The sequence below is a fragment of the Nomascus leucogenys genome, chromosome 12, assembly GCF_006542625.1.
Source record: "Nomascus leucogenys isolate Asia chromosome 12, Asia_NLE_v1, whole genome shotgun sequence".
Lineage (NCBI taxonomy): Eukaryota > Metazoa > Chordata > Mammalia > Primates > Hylobatidae > Nomascus > Nomascus leucogenys.
In genome coordinates, this window is record NC_044392.1 from 24,855,336 (window position 1) to 24,872,031 (window position 16,696).

Consider the following 16,696-nt stretch of genomic DNA (forward strand, 5'->3'; position numbering starts at 1 on the left):
TCTCAGCTTGAGGCACCCAGAGGTAAACCAACTGCTGGTATATGGCTTGCCACAGCACCATTTCTCTGTGTCACCTTGGTCACCAGGCTCTTTTAATTCAATCTGAGATCCATCCCTCGGCCTAGTGGCCATGGCCCTCACATCACTGGTCTCTTCCTTTTGTCCCCTTTGTTTCCTCCCCTGTCTAGCTGTCTCTACCATTTGCAAATGGTATTGCAACCCTGTCAGAGCCACATGAATCTCCCTCACCAACCAGTTTGGGTTGCAGCTCTGGGTGAAACCACATCTCATAATGAGAGCTTCATTAAGGCTGGGAGACGCAGCTGCAGAGACCAGAGTATTTTAAAACAGAGGGCACAGGTCACCGAGAGGTGAAAAGAGCCTGGTCCACTCAGCGTATTTTAAAACTCAAGAGATGAGGACTAAGCGGTGAGAGAACCGTGCAGAATCCCAAATCGCCACCAAGAGCCATGTCTATTTGGGCCTGTGGCTCCAGCAGGCAGGGAAGCAGCATAAATTTCAGTAAGGCAAAGCTAAATGGTAACGGACTTTAAGTTCTGTCAAATATAGTTAATTTGCAGAATAAATTGGTCAGGGCAGCAAGAGGATTTAACATCCAAATCCATTTTAAAAACAGAAGCCAGATGAGTGTCCAGAGGAAAATGGAGACTCTTACAACATTCCCTTGCCGGTTGGAGTAGTATTATTATTGAATAATATTTTTATTAAAAATTTCTAGACCATTTGGTAGTTAAAGATATTTATGAGCCAGCCTTTGCAGCGTCTCGGCAAGGCATTGAATTTTCCGCTATGGTGCTGCCTAAGCTGTGAGAGACACCCGCCTGCATAGACTCATATCAGGCACCCTCACACAGACACAGGTCATATTGTAACATGCAGCTGAGTGTTTGTACTGTGGAGCTGGGCAAGTAATGGCAGTTTGTCAGTTTTACCCTTTGTAGAACTATCCAGGTGTTCCCTGCCCTGTGCTCTTCTTGTCCAGATTTGAAGGTAGGAAGGAAAGAGAGATGTTGAGGCAGGAGCTGGATCTTATAGGGAAGGAGAGGTGGAGAACAGATAAGCACGCAGGGGTGCTCTGAGGGGTAAATGGAGTCAGAAAGAGAGCATTGCTGGGCTGATGGTTCTGCCCAAACTCAAGGGACTCATGTGCACTCCCTATTGGAGAACTAAATGCCGCAGGGTAGATAGAGAAAAGCAGCACTTATTCTACTCTGTAGCCCAGTGGGGCCTTCAACACCAGCGGAGGTCCAGGCTGGAGGTGGAAGCCCCTTCCTCAGCACGCTCTCGGCCCCGGTCTTGCTCTGCCACGGTTGCCGTGTCCTGGGCTATTCCTGAGAGCTTTCCAGGCTCCTTCTTTGGGAGGACCAGGAAAGACGGGAAGCACTTGCTCCTGAGTGGTCTGGGGATGCACACTTGGCTTCTCAGCTCAGCCTCCTAAGCAGGAACAAGGCTGGGGGTGCGGAGGAAGCCTTAATCTCCAGACAAGTGCACGGGAGGCTCTTTCCTGGCAGCGTGCTGAGCATGCCCACTCATTCACGTTGTCTTTCTGCTAATGGAGATTTGGAAATAGCAAATCCCGCAGGTGTTCCTCATTTTCGCCTCTCTCTCAGTGTCGTCCTCTCCCCGCACTCCCTCTCCCCATGCTGCTCTGTCTGTGGCGACACAGCAGGGATAATCCAGCACAGCTCTCCACATCCCGGAGCTGTGACTCCGAATCTCTATGTCAGGTTTATTTTGACTTTTACAAGAAGCTGCACACAGCTGCTGCTCGGCAGCAGGACGCCGATGGAGCTGGGAACTTCTTTTCATGTTCCCCTGCCCTTAAGCCCTGGGAGGAAGCTGAGGGGATGGACTGCAAGCCCCTACATGGCCAATAAGTGAGTCCTCACAGGCTGTGGGTCAGGGAAGGGCTCCCCTGCCAGTGCCACAATGTTAAAGGCTATGGACACTGTTGTGGCTGGAACAGTGTCCTTCCAAATTCATGCCTGCCCGGAAACTCAGAATGTGGCCTGTTTTTGCAAATGTAATTACATTAAGATGTGGTGATCCTGGACTACCTTCAGCGACTAGTGTCTTTATAAGAGAAGTGAGGGGGAGATTTGGACACAGACACACAGAAAAGAAAGCTGCGTGGTAACTGAGGCCAAGATTAGAGTGAGGCATCTATAAGCCAAGGAGTGCCAAGGACAGCTGGGAGCCGCCAGAAGCTGGGAAGACACAAAGAAGGATATTTCCCTAGAGTTTTCAAAGGGGGTATGGCCCTGACCACACCTTCATTTTGAACTTGAAGCCTCCAGAACTGGAAGGGAATGCATGCTGTTGTTTTAAGCGCCTCAATTGCTGATGGTTTGTTATAGCAGCCCTAGGAAACTAAGAGGAAGGGATTTGATAAGAACAAGAGCCTTGGTGATTAGCTCTGAGTCACAAGAAAGGCATCTGGTGAATCAAAAAGGAGGAGTGTAGGAGGCAAATGAAAAAACGGAATCAAGTACACTTAAAATTGCCATACGAAAAGTTTCAAAATGTCGGTATAAGATAACGCACACACAAATTTACTACAATTCAGCCGAGACAGAGCGAGCTCCTGCAGAGTACCAAGTGCTAGGCTCTAAGGACATGCAGAGGGGTACGTCCTCTCTTCGCCCTGGGAGTGAGTGGGACAGAGAGGCCATAAAGCCAAGCACTGGCACAGCGAGGTCGGGGCTCCTCTGGACTCAGGCACAAAATACCAGTAGAATTAGTTCTGCAAGGAATGATGGGAGCAGAGTAGCTCTCAAAAAATATATGGGAAGAAAGGTGGAGAGAGAGAGAGAGAGAGAGAGAAGGAAACACTTTATAGGGTGTTCAAAGGTGGAGGCAGCTATGGTGTCAGCTTGGTCTCCCATACTCCCCCCACGTAGATGCACTTAGCAGATGCTTTAGGAAAATCCCACGAAGGTGCCTTACATTCCCAGCCTTGCCTATGGTGAGTCGTCATGAGACTTTGGGTTGTCATTTGAGGAATTTTAGGCTAAATCCCCTTTGCTTCTTTCCAACCTGATGTATTTCTTGAATGCTTCCAAGTGTAGAGCACTGGGTGAGAGCCATGACAACTCAAGCATAAGGCAGCTTCTTGCCCACTGGGAACTAACAGTCTAGCTGATTAGAAGACTTCCTTTGAGGAGTGAAAGCTTTAGGGCTTCCCAGCAGTTCTTGGATTTAATTCTTGTTCCTCTTAAGATGCATGGGCTGTGTAGAGCTGGATCTCAGGAATCCTTACAGAAGTGTCTGCCTCGCTGAGCAATTTGTTCTTTATTTTTTACACCAAGTTTATGATTCATAAAGGGATGCAATTGGGGTCACAGCTAAGTTTCAAAGGCTGTTTTTGTGTTTTTATTAATCTCTTGGTAGATTCTACTATCCCATCATTTCTTTGACCCAACCTCTCATTCCAAATTGAACTGACCATTACTGAGCAGAAAGAAGCATACAGGAGGCTGTTTAGTCAATTCGTTATTAAATTCACTGTTTCCATGCCAATGCTGACTAACACCTTTTGGCAAAGACAAACCACGGCATCTACACCAAAACCTCAGTTTAACATAAACCTAATCAGCCAGGAACCTCAACCAGACCGTTATTTGTTTGACAACATGCCTATTAGGAAGGGGAAATCTTCAGAAAATACCACCGTATGTTATTGATCAATGTTTAAAAAGCTGTTCAGGGTATAGATACCATTTTTCCTACAGCTTCCAAATCCGCATAGTCATAATTGATGAATAAAACTATCACCTGGAGGCTCCCTGGGGAAAGGTTTAATGCTGTTTGGTAGGCAATGCTTCATGAGGCAGGCAGGAAATTGGAAAACTGCATTTTTAGAAAAGAAAAATGTCAACAGGGATTGGAGGGAACGTAAGCATTTTCTGGGTAAGTATCAATTAAACAAAAAATTCATTTTTCCGAAAGACATCTTTCTCGAACATCTCAGTTAATGACATTTTGCGGAGGTGCCCTATGGGTATCTGATGACTGCTAATTATCTCAGTGGACCTTACAGTATCTATAGATACTGCTCTCGAGGGACTGGCTGCAGGGCATGATTATGACAAAGACTTCTTGCTATTTCCAGAAACTTCTTGAACAAATACCAAAGAACAGGGTCTGAAGCATATAGTAACTTTAATTTTGGAACAAAAAGTACTGGTACATTCTGACAAAAGATTTGTTTTCAACTTGTGCAAATTCATTTGTAAGAAGGGACAAGAACATAAACCCTTTGGATTCGGGACTATTTCTGGATCTGTTGGACAGTTGTGAACCACTAGTTTTTCCATTATTTAATCCCAAAGAAAGGTGTGTTTACTCTGAGTTGATGAGTAGCTGAATGTGAGGCTGGAGACTGGGAAGGGCTCATTGTTTGCAGACTGATACTGGGCAGCAGAGCAAAACTGCAGAAGACACAGGTTTTCATGCTCCATCACATGACCATCCTTGGGTTCAGACTGGCTCTCTCTTGCTACCACAGCCACTGCCTTTTTTGCTGGTGATGGAGAGCATAGATGCCAAATCCCAGTATGACTGCAAGTACTGTTCCTCCCAGAGCTACATCCAGCTGCTCCCACAGGGAGAAGTTTACCTTTCACCCCAGCTGCTCTTTGGTACCCGTGGTTTCACTGACCCAAGACACCAGACATACCCTTTTGCCACTTTGTGACATTATTGGCTACAACTTTCCCAGATTTTCTCACCATATTGAACCACACTGTCTGCCCTTCAGCACAAGACCTGGCTGCTCCCTTTCTTAAGCTTAAGTCCTCACATCCCAAGGGAATTAATGATCTTTGAGATGTGTTTGTATGTTTTACAAAATTTGCAAAATGAACTTTTTGCAGTCTTTCCCCAAATCTCTGCAACTAGGTTATCTTTGAAGAAGTCCTATTTGCACCCGAAAGTAGTAGAACCCACTCTGGATTGATGCTCCTCTTCTTAAAAGAACCCAGAACATCTCAAAAGAACCCAGAACAGCAATGCCCCAGATGAATTTAAACCCATCCTATCTAGGTAGTACCTGCAGAATATATAGTGTAGTCATTTTGTATACAAGTCATTAGACATGATTTATTAAGTCAACAAACACTTGTAGTCATTTAATGAATATTTGTTTAATGAATTGTTGAATACATTAGTGTGAGTTACATATTAGGCATGCGGAATATTATAGTGGAGAACAAGGCATAATTTTGTCCTTCAAGGCACCTGCCATCCGATGGTGTTGGTGGTGAGCAGGGCAGGTAAGTGAACAGGCATTGAGAGAATAAGTAAATTTAGAAAGCACTCAATACATCCCAGGCTCAGTTCTAAACTGTCTTTGTGAGTTATATTAGTTAGCCTTTCCTACACTCTTACTAAATCAGTTCAGTTATTATCTCCAGTTTATGTATAAGAAAGTTCAAACACAGGAAGATTCAGAAATTCACCCCAAATTACACAGTTGGCAACTGGTAAGGTCAGAGATCAAACCCAGGCAGTCTGCCTTAGGCCACACACTTTGAACAGCCCTTGAGTGGCAGTGGGCATGGAGCAAGAGAAGTGGATGGTGTGGGGCTAAAATGAATGTAAATTTCATAAGATTAGTTGAGGGGGGGGGAGAGAGAGAGAGAGAGAGAAACACACCAGCAAGGAAGCTGTAACTTCTGACTTGAGCAACTAGGAAGTTAGCAGTGCATTTTGCTGAGCTAGGACCTACACGAGGAGGAATAGTTGCTGAGGAGAGTGTGGAGGAAATGATGACCACAGTTTGGGACATGTTGAGTTTGAGGTGCCTGTAGGACATATAAGTGGATGTCCAAGAAATCATATTGAGGTTTGGTTACTTGTGGGAGAGATCCTGGCCAGGGATATAGAGTTGGCTGTCATCAGAATAATGCTTTCTCCTTTCTTCTTTATTGTTTGATGTGTTAGTAAAGGACTAGAGAACTGTTTACAAATGCTTTGGTTTTCTTCTTTGTGTTTGACTTTTTGTAAAAATGTAAACCTAAGATCATGACTTAATATATTCACTCCAATATGTTCATGGATATATGGAGATCGATATGTAGAACTAAACTAGGCAAAGATGTTTCAAAGATAAAAAAGACATAGTTCCTAACCCCAAGGCACTTACTATTTCATGTAGAAGTGGAGAAAAAGATGGTCAGTTTATGTCCTATCTTCTTTTCCCTAATTATTAATCCATTGCATTGTGTTTTATTTGAGCTCAGAGAGTATGTCATCATGGCAGGTCTAGCAGTTCATTTTAAGTCCACAGTGATCTCTCCGTCCAAAGAAGTGATTGAACACCCCAAGAGACTGATTAGAGCCTGGGTGGATGGACTTCTGTGTTAATTTTGATGACTCTAGGACATCTGGCTTGAGCAGTAGACTGGGGTGGGGGTTGGGGTAGATCCTGGAATGCAGGGTTTTGGTGGGCTTCAGGGTGGCTGTGCTTCATTTGCCCCACATCAAGCCTTCTTTCCTGTAAATCCTAAGCTGTCTCCAAAAGCTGGGATCTGATTAGCTTGCATTTGATTTCTTTGCTGCCTAATGAACTGCTTCTGTCGTTCTAGCTGTGATGTCATTAGCATCTCATTGCCTTGGGCAGCAACTCAGGAGAGAGATTCTTGAGCAGCCTCAGAATCCTATAGGAATTGTACCAATTTACTTCATAACAACTAATTCACCTCATGGCCTGTCAGTTACCACCAGAAGAGCAGACCCTGCATGAGAATGGGCCGGTCACTTGTCACCCTCATGTGCTCCTGAATCTAGGTGGGCCACTATGTACATGCCTAAGGCCATGTGCACATCCACAATGACATGTTGAGCTTTAAGGATGAGATATTCTCATACCACAATATTCTATTGGGGAAACTCATCCACTGTATGCTGTAGGATACGGATTTAGCCTAAAGCAAATGGCACTTATTTATAGCAAGCTGTATTTGCAAAATGCTTTGCAGTTTTAGGATTGTTAACTACATTCCAGGTTGGATGTTCTTCTATTTGTAAGAAACTGAAGTGTCCTGACTGGACTCCGGAACCTTCCCTGACAACAGTGGAGTGAATTCTGCAAACAGAGGTGGGAGGGAGCCACACCTGGGTATTCTTTATCCAAAGGCACCTTTGTCAATTATAAGATTTTGAGACCTTAATTGTAGCTTATTTCTTCTGTCCAGAGAGACAGTGTATTTATTGGACTAGAATATTTATTTTGCTAAAAGACAGCATAGTGTCTCCAACCTCTAGAGCAGTTCTACTCAGACTCTAGAGGGTAGAAGAGGGAAGATGCCCCGAAGAACTGTAATAGGTGTGGGCAGTGGAGGGGGTGAGCCATCGATTCACAAGGAAGTAAGGCGGGGTCTTCTGCAACTCTCCACGCACAAACCTCCCCCACTGTTCACTCCCACACAGGAGGAGTTAAAAGCAACGGTCAAAGATCAGCCTCTCCTGAAGCTTTTAGGACCTGAACGGCTCTCACTTACCACAGACATGATGGTTATAGGTGCTCTCTTTGGGCTAAGGGAGACTTATCTGGGCTTTCACCATTGGACTCCATCATTTTAAAGAGTACTTCCCAATTGTATCTTTAACTGAACATAGGAAACGCATTTGTTCTTTGAAAAATCTCCCTCACACACACATCTCTATTCTTTGCTGGAAGCTGAATAGATAGCTTTTGGGAGCTCGCTGCTCATCACTCCTGTGCAAATCCAGCTCCTCTCCAGACAGCCCCATCCTGCATGGCGAGGGGACCAGAAGGCAGTGGGTCTTGGCCTCCGGCGGGGCTCTTTTTATATAGACCTGAAGGTTTTCCGGAGACAGAAAATATGATTCTGAATTAAAACAAGAGTTTGGTGGGTCCCCTCCAGGGATTTCTACATCCTTCCCATTCCTCTCTACTCCCTAACCTTGCCAGGTAGCTAGAACTGAAGGGCTTTGAGGGGGATTCGCTGCATCCTGATTTTAATTGGGATCGCCAGAAAACAGTAGCAAGGGGAGCAACCCCTCAGATGTTTACAGCTATGACAGGACCCAGTGATGGCCAGCTGGAGGGCAGGAAGACCCTCGGACCCTCAGCTCCAGGCTGTTTGTGGTTGCAGCGCCCTCTAGTGGCCACATTAGTCATGAGCACGGTACACGCTTAGTAAGGAGGGGAGGGGGCGTGGGGAGCATGCCTGGGTATTTGGGGATTCAAGGTGCGAGAAAAGGCACTGGTGGCATATTACTTCCCCTTTGAAGTAGTGTTTACTCCATGTTCAGGATATTGGGGGTAGGGGTTATTTTCCCTTCGGAATTTAATTTTCCTTTAATTATCCTGTCATCATCTATGCACCTCTATATTTTTCTCTTCAGGGTAAATGTTATGGAATTGTTTTAGTCTCTAATTTTTTATTCTCCGGTTGAAGAAAAATTGTACCTCCACAACATTTTTTTAAAGTAGCCATGTGTTACTTTTTCATAGTTTATTTTCTACGATGCCAAAGTGAGATTTATCCATTTTTTTCCCTCCCGCTCACGAAAGTCATTTTAGACTTATATCACCATCTAGCGGTCATTTCGTGGAAATTCTTTTCCCAGACTCGAACAAATTCTCAACAAGGAGGGCTACGGGTCAGTAAGGAAATGCATATCGTTAGAAGGTGGGTAAGAGCCAACCAGGAGACCCGCAAGCCCTCTGGCAAGACTTGCATGGCGAAATTTCAATAATCTTTTTTGAAAAGAAACTGTATCTTTACCGATTTTTTTTGTAGGGGGGCGGGATTTTACTTACTGACTTTTTTTTTTTTTTTTTTTTGAGACGGAGTCTTGCTCTGTAGCCCAGGCTGGAATGCAGTGGCGTGATCTCGGCTCACTGAAACCTCTGCCTGCCGAGTTCAAGCGATTCTCCTGCCTCAGCCTCCCGAGTAGCTGGGATTACAGGCGTGTGCCACCACGCCTAGCTAATTTTTGTACTTTTAGCAGAGACGGGGTTTCACCATGTTGGCCAGGCTGGTCTCGATCTCTTGACTTCGTGATCCACGCGCCTTGGCCTCCCAAAGTGCTGGGATTACAAGAGTGAGCCACCACGTCCGCCCTTTACTTACTTTCTTAATGAAGTAGAGTTTGCTGACAAAAAAAGCACTGGGTTTCTGAAATGAAACCCATACATTGAGCCCATTTCCGTACATTGCATGAAACAGCTTCAGAGAGACCACTGGGCTTTGGGGAATGATGGACACACACAGAGCACTCATTCTGTTCCTCTCAGACTCATCAGAACATGATGCTTGATAGGCTAGATCTTTGGAGGCACTGGTTGTAACGATTTGCAAAGTGGTTCCAGAAGGTGATTATGAGCTACAACTCATCGACTTCATAAAAAGAGTTCTCTCTCATGGGGTGCAGAGAGCTCTCTGCTATTCTGTTCTTGATTGCTATGTAATATGAGCGCATTTAGAAATGCCATGAGGCATTAATGAAGGGCTGCTTGCCCAGAAATCACACCAAGGATCAAAGATCTCACCCCACCCGCACTTGCTCCGCCCAATCCATACAGTATATTGAAAAGATTGGGGGCCTGGCGAGGGGCTGGAGGAGGGGAGTCTTGGGTCAGCTTGTGACCACTTTGCAAATACCCGTAGCCACACAGTCGACTGGGTTGCATAAGCCTCCCTGTCAGTGAAGATTTACCCATGGGTAAAGTGATTTGAGGGCTAGTTCTATTTGAAGCCATCATTCTTATTTTTGGTGTGAGTAGTTATACACTTCTCTTATAATCTAGGAAGGGTTTGAGCTCAGCTCTTGGTCGATTATTAAACAAAATGCAAGTATGTGATGAATTATACGCCATATTTATAGTCAGAGAGCCCTTTGCCTTAATGTGCTAGGTAAAACTTCCTCATTGTTTCCTCTGGGAAACAACAATGCTGAAATGCCTCGTGATGTTTCTAAATGGGCTCATATTACATAGCAAACAAGAAGGGAATCACAAAGAGCTCCCTGGACCCCATAAGAGAGAACTCTTTTATAAAGTCAATGAGTCATATCTACAATCACCTTCGGGAACCACTTTAAAAATCCTTCCAACCAGTGCCTCCAAAGGTCCAGCCCATTGTCCATTGCATTCTTCATGAGTCTGAGAGGGCCAGAATGAATGTTCTGTATATATCCAGGATGTCCAAAAGCTTAGTGGTCTCTCTGAAGCTGTTTCACGTTCAGGACTGCAGTTATGCAAAAAGGAGTGACGAATCTCAGAAACACAGTGCTTTTTTGTCAGCAAACACTACTTCAATCTTCCTTTAGAATTAATAAGTTAAATGGAGAATCATGAGGACTGGGAAGAGAAATGCCAAGCAGTGCTTTCTTGTATAAAGAACAAACCATTATTCTCTGGTAGGCAATTCCCATGTTTGTCACGAAAAGTAGACCAAAAGATTCTTTAACTATCCTTTACTCAACAAACAAAATTGATGTGGACCCATCTCTCAAGTTTTGGAGTGCAAATCTTTTTGAAAAAGTCAAAATTCCCTTCCCATCTTCAATACATTGATTAATAATGAAGCAGAGTTCTATTCTTCTTCCTCTCTGACCTAAAAGACTTAAGAATAGACAAAAGTGGATTCAAATCCCAGCTCTCACAATCTACTAGCTGTGTGACCTTGAAGCTCTTGGCCTCATTTTCCTCATCTATAAACTGAGTATAATGAGAGAGCTCCATGCAGAGAGTTATCATAATGGTTAAAGTAGACCTTGAACAGATCTCGCTTTTATAGTACAGGCTTCCTAAATCTTAGCTATATTTATAGTTAAATCTATTATGATGATGGTTTGCCATGTGCTAGCCATTGTGTTATGTGCTTTATAAAAGGAATTGCCATTCATTCATTACCCAATGCTAGACATAGGTACTATTCATATCTTTACTTCGTAGATGAAGAAATTAAGTCATAGAACAATCACTGTTATGGTTTGTATTCTTGCTGAGGGTCATCAGCACGGAGACTGATCCCTCTAGAGATTCAGTGGAGCTGATGATTCTCAGAAAAGGAACAACCTAGATTCTCACTGAAAAGGGCCATTTCCAACTCTGTGTGTCACTGGGAGGTTGGGTGTCCCAAATTAAGTGGGATGGCAGAATCACATTCTTACCCCTTCAGTGGCTGTTTCTGATCCCAAAGATTGGACCCCCGCACTTAGGGGCCACGAGGTCATGCTAGTCCTTATTTTTTTGACTCCTTCACTGTTTCTTTCCATTTTGTGTCTGCAGGCAACTCCCCATCTGATGAGTCTGAGGAGCGGGAAAGAGACCCCAAGGTGCTGACGTTCCCAGAATATATTGCCAGCTTGTCAGACTCCGGCACCAAGCGCATGGCGGCTGGAGTCCGCATGGAGTGCCAGAGCAAGGGACGATGCCCCTCATCCTGCCCCCTGTGTCATGTGACATCCAGTCCTGACACCCCTGCTGAGCCAGTTCTGCTGGAGGTGACCAAAGCAGCCCCCATCTATGAACTGGTGACCAACAACCAGACCCAGAGGGTAAGAGGCCTGGGACTCTTGGCTCTGGGAGGCGTCAACCACAACAGAAGGCTTTCCAAATGGTGTGAGGAAGTGACAGGGTGTGGTTGAGGGCCATGCTAGAATATGGATAGTGAGGCTTTTTGTTTAGCTAATCTGGGCACCTAATTTGCTTAAATTTGCATGTTTGCATATTAAGTCAAATCAATGCATCTACAACACCCATGATAATATGATTCAAGAGTCACAACTGAGCACCTGTGTAGGGCTTTGAGCCCTACACAAAGGGCTGGAAGAAAGCAAGTAGGGAGGCACAACATTTGCCATCATCAAAGTCATTGTTCAGAGAACCCTCGTGCCTTGGGGACAGTTGTGGGGAGGATGCTCAGTTCTGCCTCACCCTGGTTGGCTTGGGAGGTGGGCCAGCTTCCCTTGCTGATCCCTTGGCCTGGCCCAGCTGCAGCTGGACTAGAAGGAGCATATCAGGCACAGGTTGCAAAGGGAAGATTCTGGCAGCCTCGGCCTGGAAGGGGTTGGTTTCCTGCCCATCACTCTGGCTCTAAGAACAAAACGCCACATCCAAGCAGATCCTTCTGCCTTTCTATTATGCTGCTGGGCTGTGACATTTCCCAACCACTCCTCCTTTGCGTCTGCCTCTCCCTTTCCAAAGATGCCAGGAGAAAATGGATGGAACCAAAAAGAAGGGCTGGAGAACTGTGTCAGAAGCCATAGCTCAGCTCCTTTCCTAGCTCTCCAACGTCCTCAAGGACATAGAGATTAGAAGACAAACACAAAGCAGTAGCAACAGCAACAACAACAAAAGTAAAAACAAGGAGACGCCGGGTGTGGGACTTCTGGAACTATGGCAAAGGCAGCCTTGGGGACAAGGCAGCAGGAGTCGCAGCAGTGAGCTGTTTACCTGCCTGAGAGGTGTGCCCATCCAGGTGGGGTGATAATTGCTTTCTGTTTTCTCCTTAAGGAACACCTGGTGTTTGTTTCATAGGTAATGCTCAGACCAACAGGAGGGATTTTGTAGGTGTGTGTGTTTCTCTCGCCTACCCGCCTCTGCCACAGATATTTCACCGAGTGTTTGAAAATAAGGTTTTTCACAGGAGCAAAAAGATAAATTGTTCTCGTGGCCTACACATTTGTCTTCAATCTAATAAACATGGCTACGGGAAGAGGAGTGGGAGAAAAGAAACCTTCGGAAGGATGGGTCTGAAAGGATAAAGGAAAGGCAGAGGGTTTGGGTCACCATGGAGACCCAGAGCTGCAGTGTCTTTAAGCCAATGCCCTGCCCTCTTCTTCTCCCCTTACTTGCCCCTCTTTGTCTCAAGGCTGCTGCTGCTGATACCCTAAGAGCTCCCAGGCCACTTGCCTGGAAGCAGTGGGATCAGAGAGTTCACACAAAACCATCCTTGCAACAGGGCGTGCGAAGCTGCAGAATGCAGAAAGCATGCTGGGAGATGAGAGAGTGCATTGTGCTTTCTATGCATGATTGCGAGCAAAATGGGGAAGATGAAGGAAGTTTGTCTTCGGCAACTCGCTTTCTGGATCCCCTACTTGGCCCTACCTCAGCCCCTTCCCTTTCTTCCTGCACCAGTTTTAAGAGATGGGTTGAGAAATGCTTTCCATCTGGCCATGTTTTGAACTCTTTAATTTCTAAACACATAGACAAGTGGCCCTAGCTGGAGTTCAGTCACTGTCACATGTTTCTTTCTTAGACATATTTTGTCTTTGCCATCCGCTGTTCTGTTTTTCTTTCTAATTTTGCCCTTTCCTAAGGAATGGAGATGACAAGTGAAGAAGCTAAGAAATAGAGGGGTGCCAAATCATGACATTAGAATATAATTCAATGGGTGTTTTTATTTCTACCTCTGGCATATCGTTGGGTCCATTTTCTGACCTTTGTTGGTCTCATTGTCCTCCTGTCAGACTAAATAATCTCTGATGCTATATTTCAGTCTAATCTGTGAATATCATAAAGAAACAAACAAATAGGTCAAACCATATAATGAACCAGGTATCTCAAACCCAACACATTTGAACTCATCATCTTCCAGCACAAACTCATACCTGTTGTGTGGCCATCCCAGTGAATGGCACTATCTTCCACTAAGTTGCCTGAACTGGAGACTAGGGCCACTTCCTAGAATTTCCTCATCATTCTCAACATCCATTTTATCACTAAGAGCCACAAATATCTCTGGAATTCATTCTCTTTTTATGATACCCCCATCACAACCTATTTCCGGCATCCTTTGTGATATCAGGCTACTATCCCGTTAAAGTAACCTTCTCACTGGTCTCCCTAACAGACCACCCAGAATTATATATCTAATATGGACTTCAGATAATTTGGCATCAAAGTAATTTAATGGCTCCACAGAATCTATTGAATACAATCTAATGTCCTCAGAACATCATTATAAGGCAGTTCATGATCCAATTTTGTCTTCACTTACTTAGGTTGTTACCACACTATATCTTATACTCTGCACTCCAAAATTTAACTCTTTCTACCCCCTCAAACACATTTTTTCTCACGTAGATGGCCCTTCAGACTTCAAACTCTCTGTCCCAAGAATGTTCTTGCCCACATTTCTACCACTGGAAAAGTCCTGCTGTTACTTCAGTTTCAGCTAAAACATCTCCAGCTGCCAAGAGCCCTTCCTTACACTCCTAGGCCAACCCACGTATCCCTTCATGTAATTCCCATTGTGTGTGTATCTACATCTTTTTGTTTTTTTATTGTTGTTGTTTGTATGTTTTTGTTGTTTGTTTTTGTATTTTTGGGTTTTTTTTTTTGGAATTAAGAGGATTTATTTACTACTAGATTGGATATAGGTTGGACATAGTGGCTCACACCTATAATTCCAGCACTCTGGGAGGCCAAGGCAGGAGGATCACTTGAGCCAAGGAGTTCGAGACCAGCCTGGGCAACATAAAGAGACAAAATTTAAAAATCAGCCAGGCATGGTGACACATGACTGCGGTCTCAGTGACTCAGGAGGCTGAGGCAGGAGGGATCCCCCGAGCCCAGGAGAGGGAGGCTGCCTTGAACTATGATTGCACCACTGCACCCAGCCTGAGTGACAGAGCAGGACCATGTCTCAAAATAGATTGGATATAGACAACTGAGGGAAGTGGGGACTGCCTCTGCCTTTTTTTTTTTGGAGACGGAGTTTCGCTCTTGTTGCCCAGGCTGGAGTGCAATGGCATGATCTTGGCTCACTGCAACCTCCTCCTCCCAGGTTCAAGCGATTCTCCTGCTTCAGCCTCCCGAGTAGCTGGGATTACAGGCATGTGCCACCATGCCTGGCTAATTTTGTATTTTTGGTAGAGATGGGGGTCTCTCCATGTCGATCAGGTTGGTCTCGAACTGCCGACCTCAGGTGATCCGCCAGCCTCGACCTCCCAAAGTGTTGGGATTACAGGCATGAGCCACCGTGCCCGGCTTGTATCCACATCTTTTATAGGATGCATCACCTATTATCGCAGCTGTTGACATAGTTGTTTCCTCCCCTCTAGACTATGAGGATGTTTTTCTTATCCAGAATCCCAGTGCCTAGCAAGTGGCTGATGCATAGTTTGCTTTCTGCTAAATAAATGAATGAATAGATGCATAAATAGATAAATTAATGGATAGATGAATTTAGCTTGAAGTTCAACCACTCTCCTTAGAGACAACAATAACAAAAATTGGAAAACTTTATTTCTTTCCTGGAATAAGGATTAAATCTGATAACAAATGTGGATTCCCTATGCAATGCTGGGTACATTGTAGATACTCAGACAAATGTAATTTCCATTTCTCTTTCTTTCCAAATGGGTTCCTTCTTAATTCCTCTCTTCTATCCTCATCCAACAGTTTGCAGTTACCTGCAGCCCAGGATTCAGAGAGTAGGAACTCTTTTTTTTTTTTAATTTTAATTTTTGTTTTTTTAAGACAGGTCTTGCTCTACTGCCCAGGCCAGAGTACAGTGGTATGATCTCAGCTCACTGCAACCTCTGCCTATCAGGCTCAGGTGATTCTCCTGCCTCAGCCTCCTGAGTAGGTGGGATTACAGGCGCCCGCCACCATGGCCAGCTTACTTTTTGTAGTTTTAGTAGAGACGAGGTTTTGCCACATTGGCCAGGCTGGTCTCGAACTTCTGAACTCAGGTGATCCTCCTGCCTCAGCCTCTCAAAGTTCTGGGATTACAGGCATGAGCCACCATACCCTGCCCAGAGTAGGAACTCTTATGGAGTGGTGTGAATTGAAGATGGAAAGTGAAACTTTTGCAAAATGACATTTAGCTTATTTGTCATCACAGGTATTTGTCCTTTCTCTTTTGGATTGAAAATCTGACCATGTTGCTCCACTGTTTTAAATACTGCAATTACTTACCAGTGCTCTTGAAATGTGGCCCCCTGCCTCACCATAACCCACAAGGCTTCTGTGTTTCAGCCCTGTCTCCCTTCCACTTGCTGAGAATGCCTTTTCTCCCTCAGGCTGTCTTTTACAGACAGACCCACCTTTTTTTCCATTGATTTTAGAAGTCAAGTTCCATCCAGGCTGGTCTTGTTGACATTGTTTTTTCAACCTGGAACACTACTTCAACTTTCGTGAGTAAATAACTTTTGATCCAGCCCTCAGAGCTCAGATAAAAAGTTGCTTCCTCATAGAGGCCTCCGTGTACCCCTCTGTGAGCTTATCTACCCTTCCTTGTCTCTCTTGCCACCATATGCATTCATGGCAGCTCAACCTTTTCCTTTGAGGTTCTGACCACAGGTGTGGTGATTTGATTATTGTAACTTTGCTTGTTTGTGTGTCATCTGACTTTAAGATTTATGCAGACAGGGGCCATAGGTGTCTTGTGCATCCTCGTATCCTTAATGCTTCACGTAGAAAATGGCCCCTTGCAGGTGCTTAGCAAATAATTGTTGACTGAAGGCTCTGCAAGGCAGTAGTCACAATGTTGCCTTTATTCTACCTATCTCAAAGGTCGTCTGTTTTCCTAGTTTTAAGCAATGCACCTTTTAATTTTGAATTTGGATCAGTCAGGCAAAGCATAAAGTGGGCACTTATGCACCAGGCTTCATGCTGGGAGCCTGAGTTGTCCAGTGAGTCATGTTGAACTCAGGTTCTGGCACTGCCCTTTTCACCAGCCTATGACCC

The 16,696-nt window shown here is 44.8% G+C and overlaps 1 protein-coding gene across 2 annotated transcripts in view; it reads left to right on the forward strand.

Annotated features, from left to right (window-relative positions):
- Window positions 1-16,696, forward strand: part of ASTN1 (astrotactin 1) — a 306,051-nt gene that overhangs the window by 260,917 nt on the left and 28,438 nt on the right. For both annotated transcript variants that reach the window (XM_030823936.1, XM_030823937.1), the window contains exon 17: window positions 11,288-11,556. In XM_030823936.1, coding sequence (XP_030679796.1) covers window positions 11,288-11,556 — 269 coding nt within the window. The remainder of the gene's footprint in view (window positions 1-11,287; window positions 11,557-16,696) is intronic.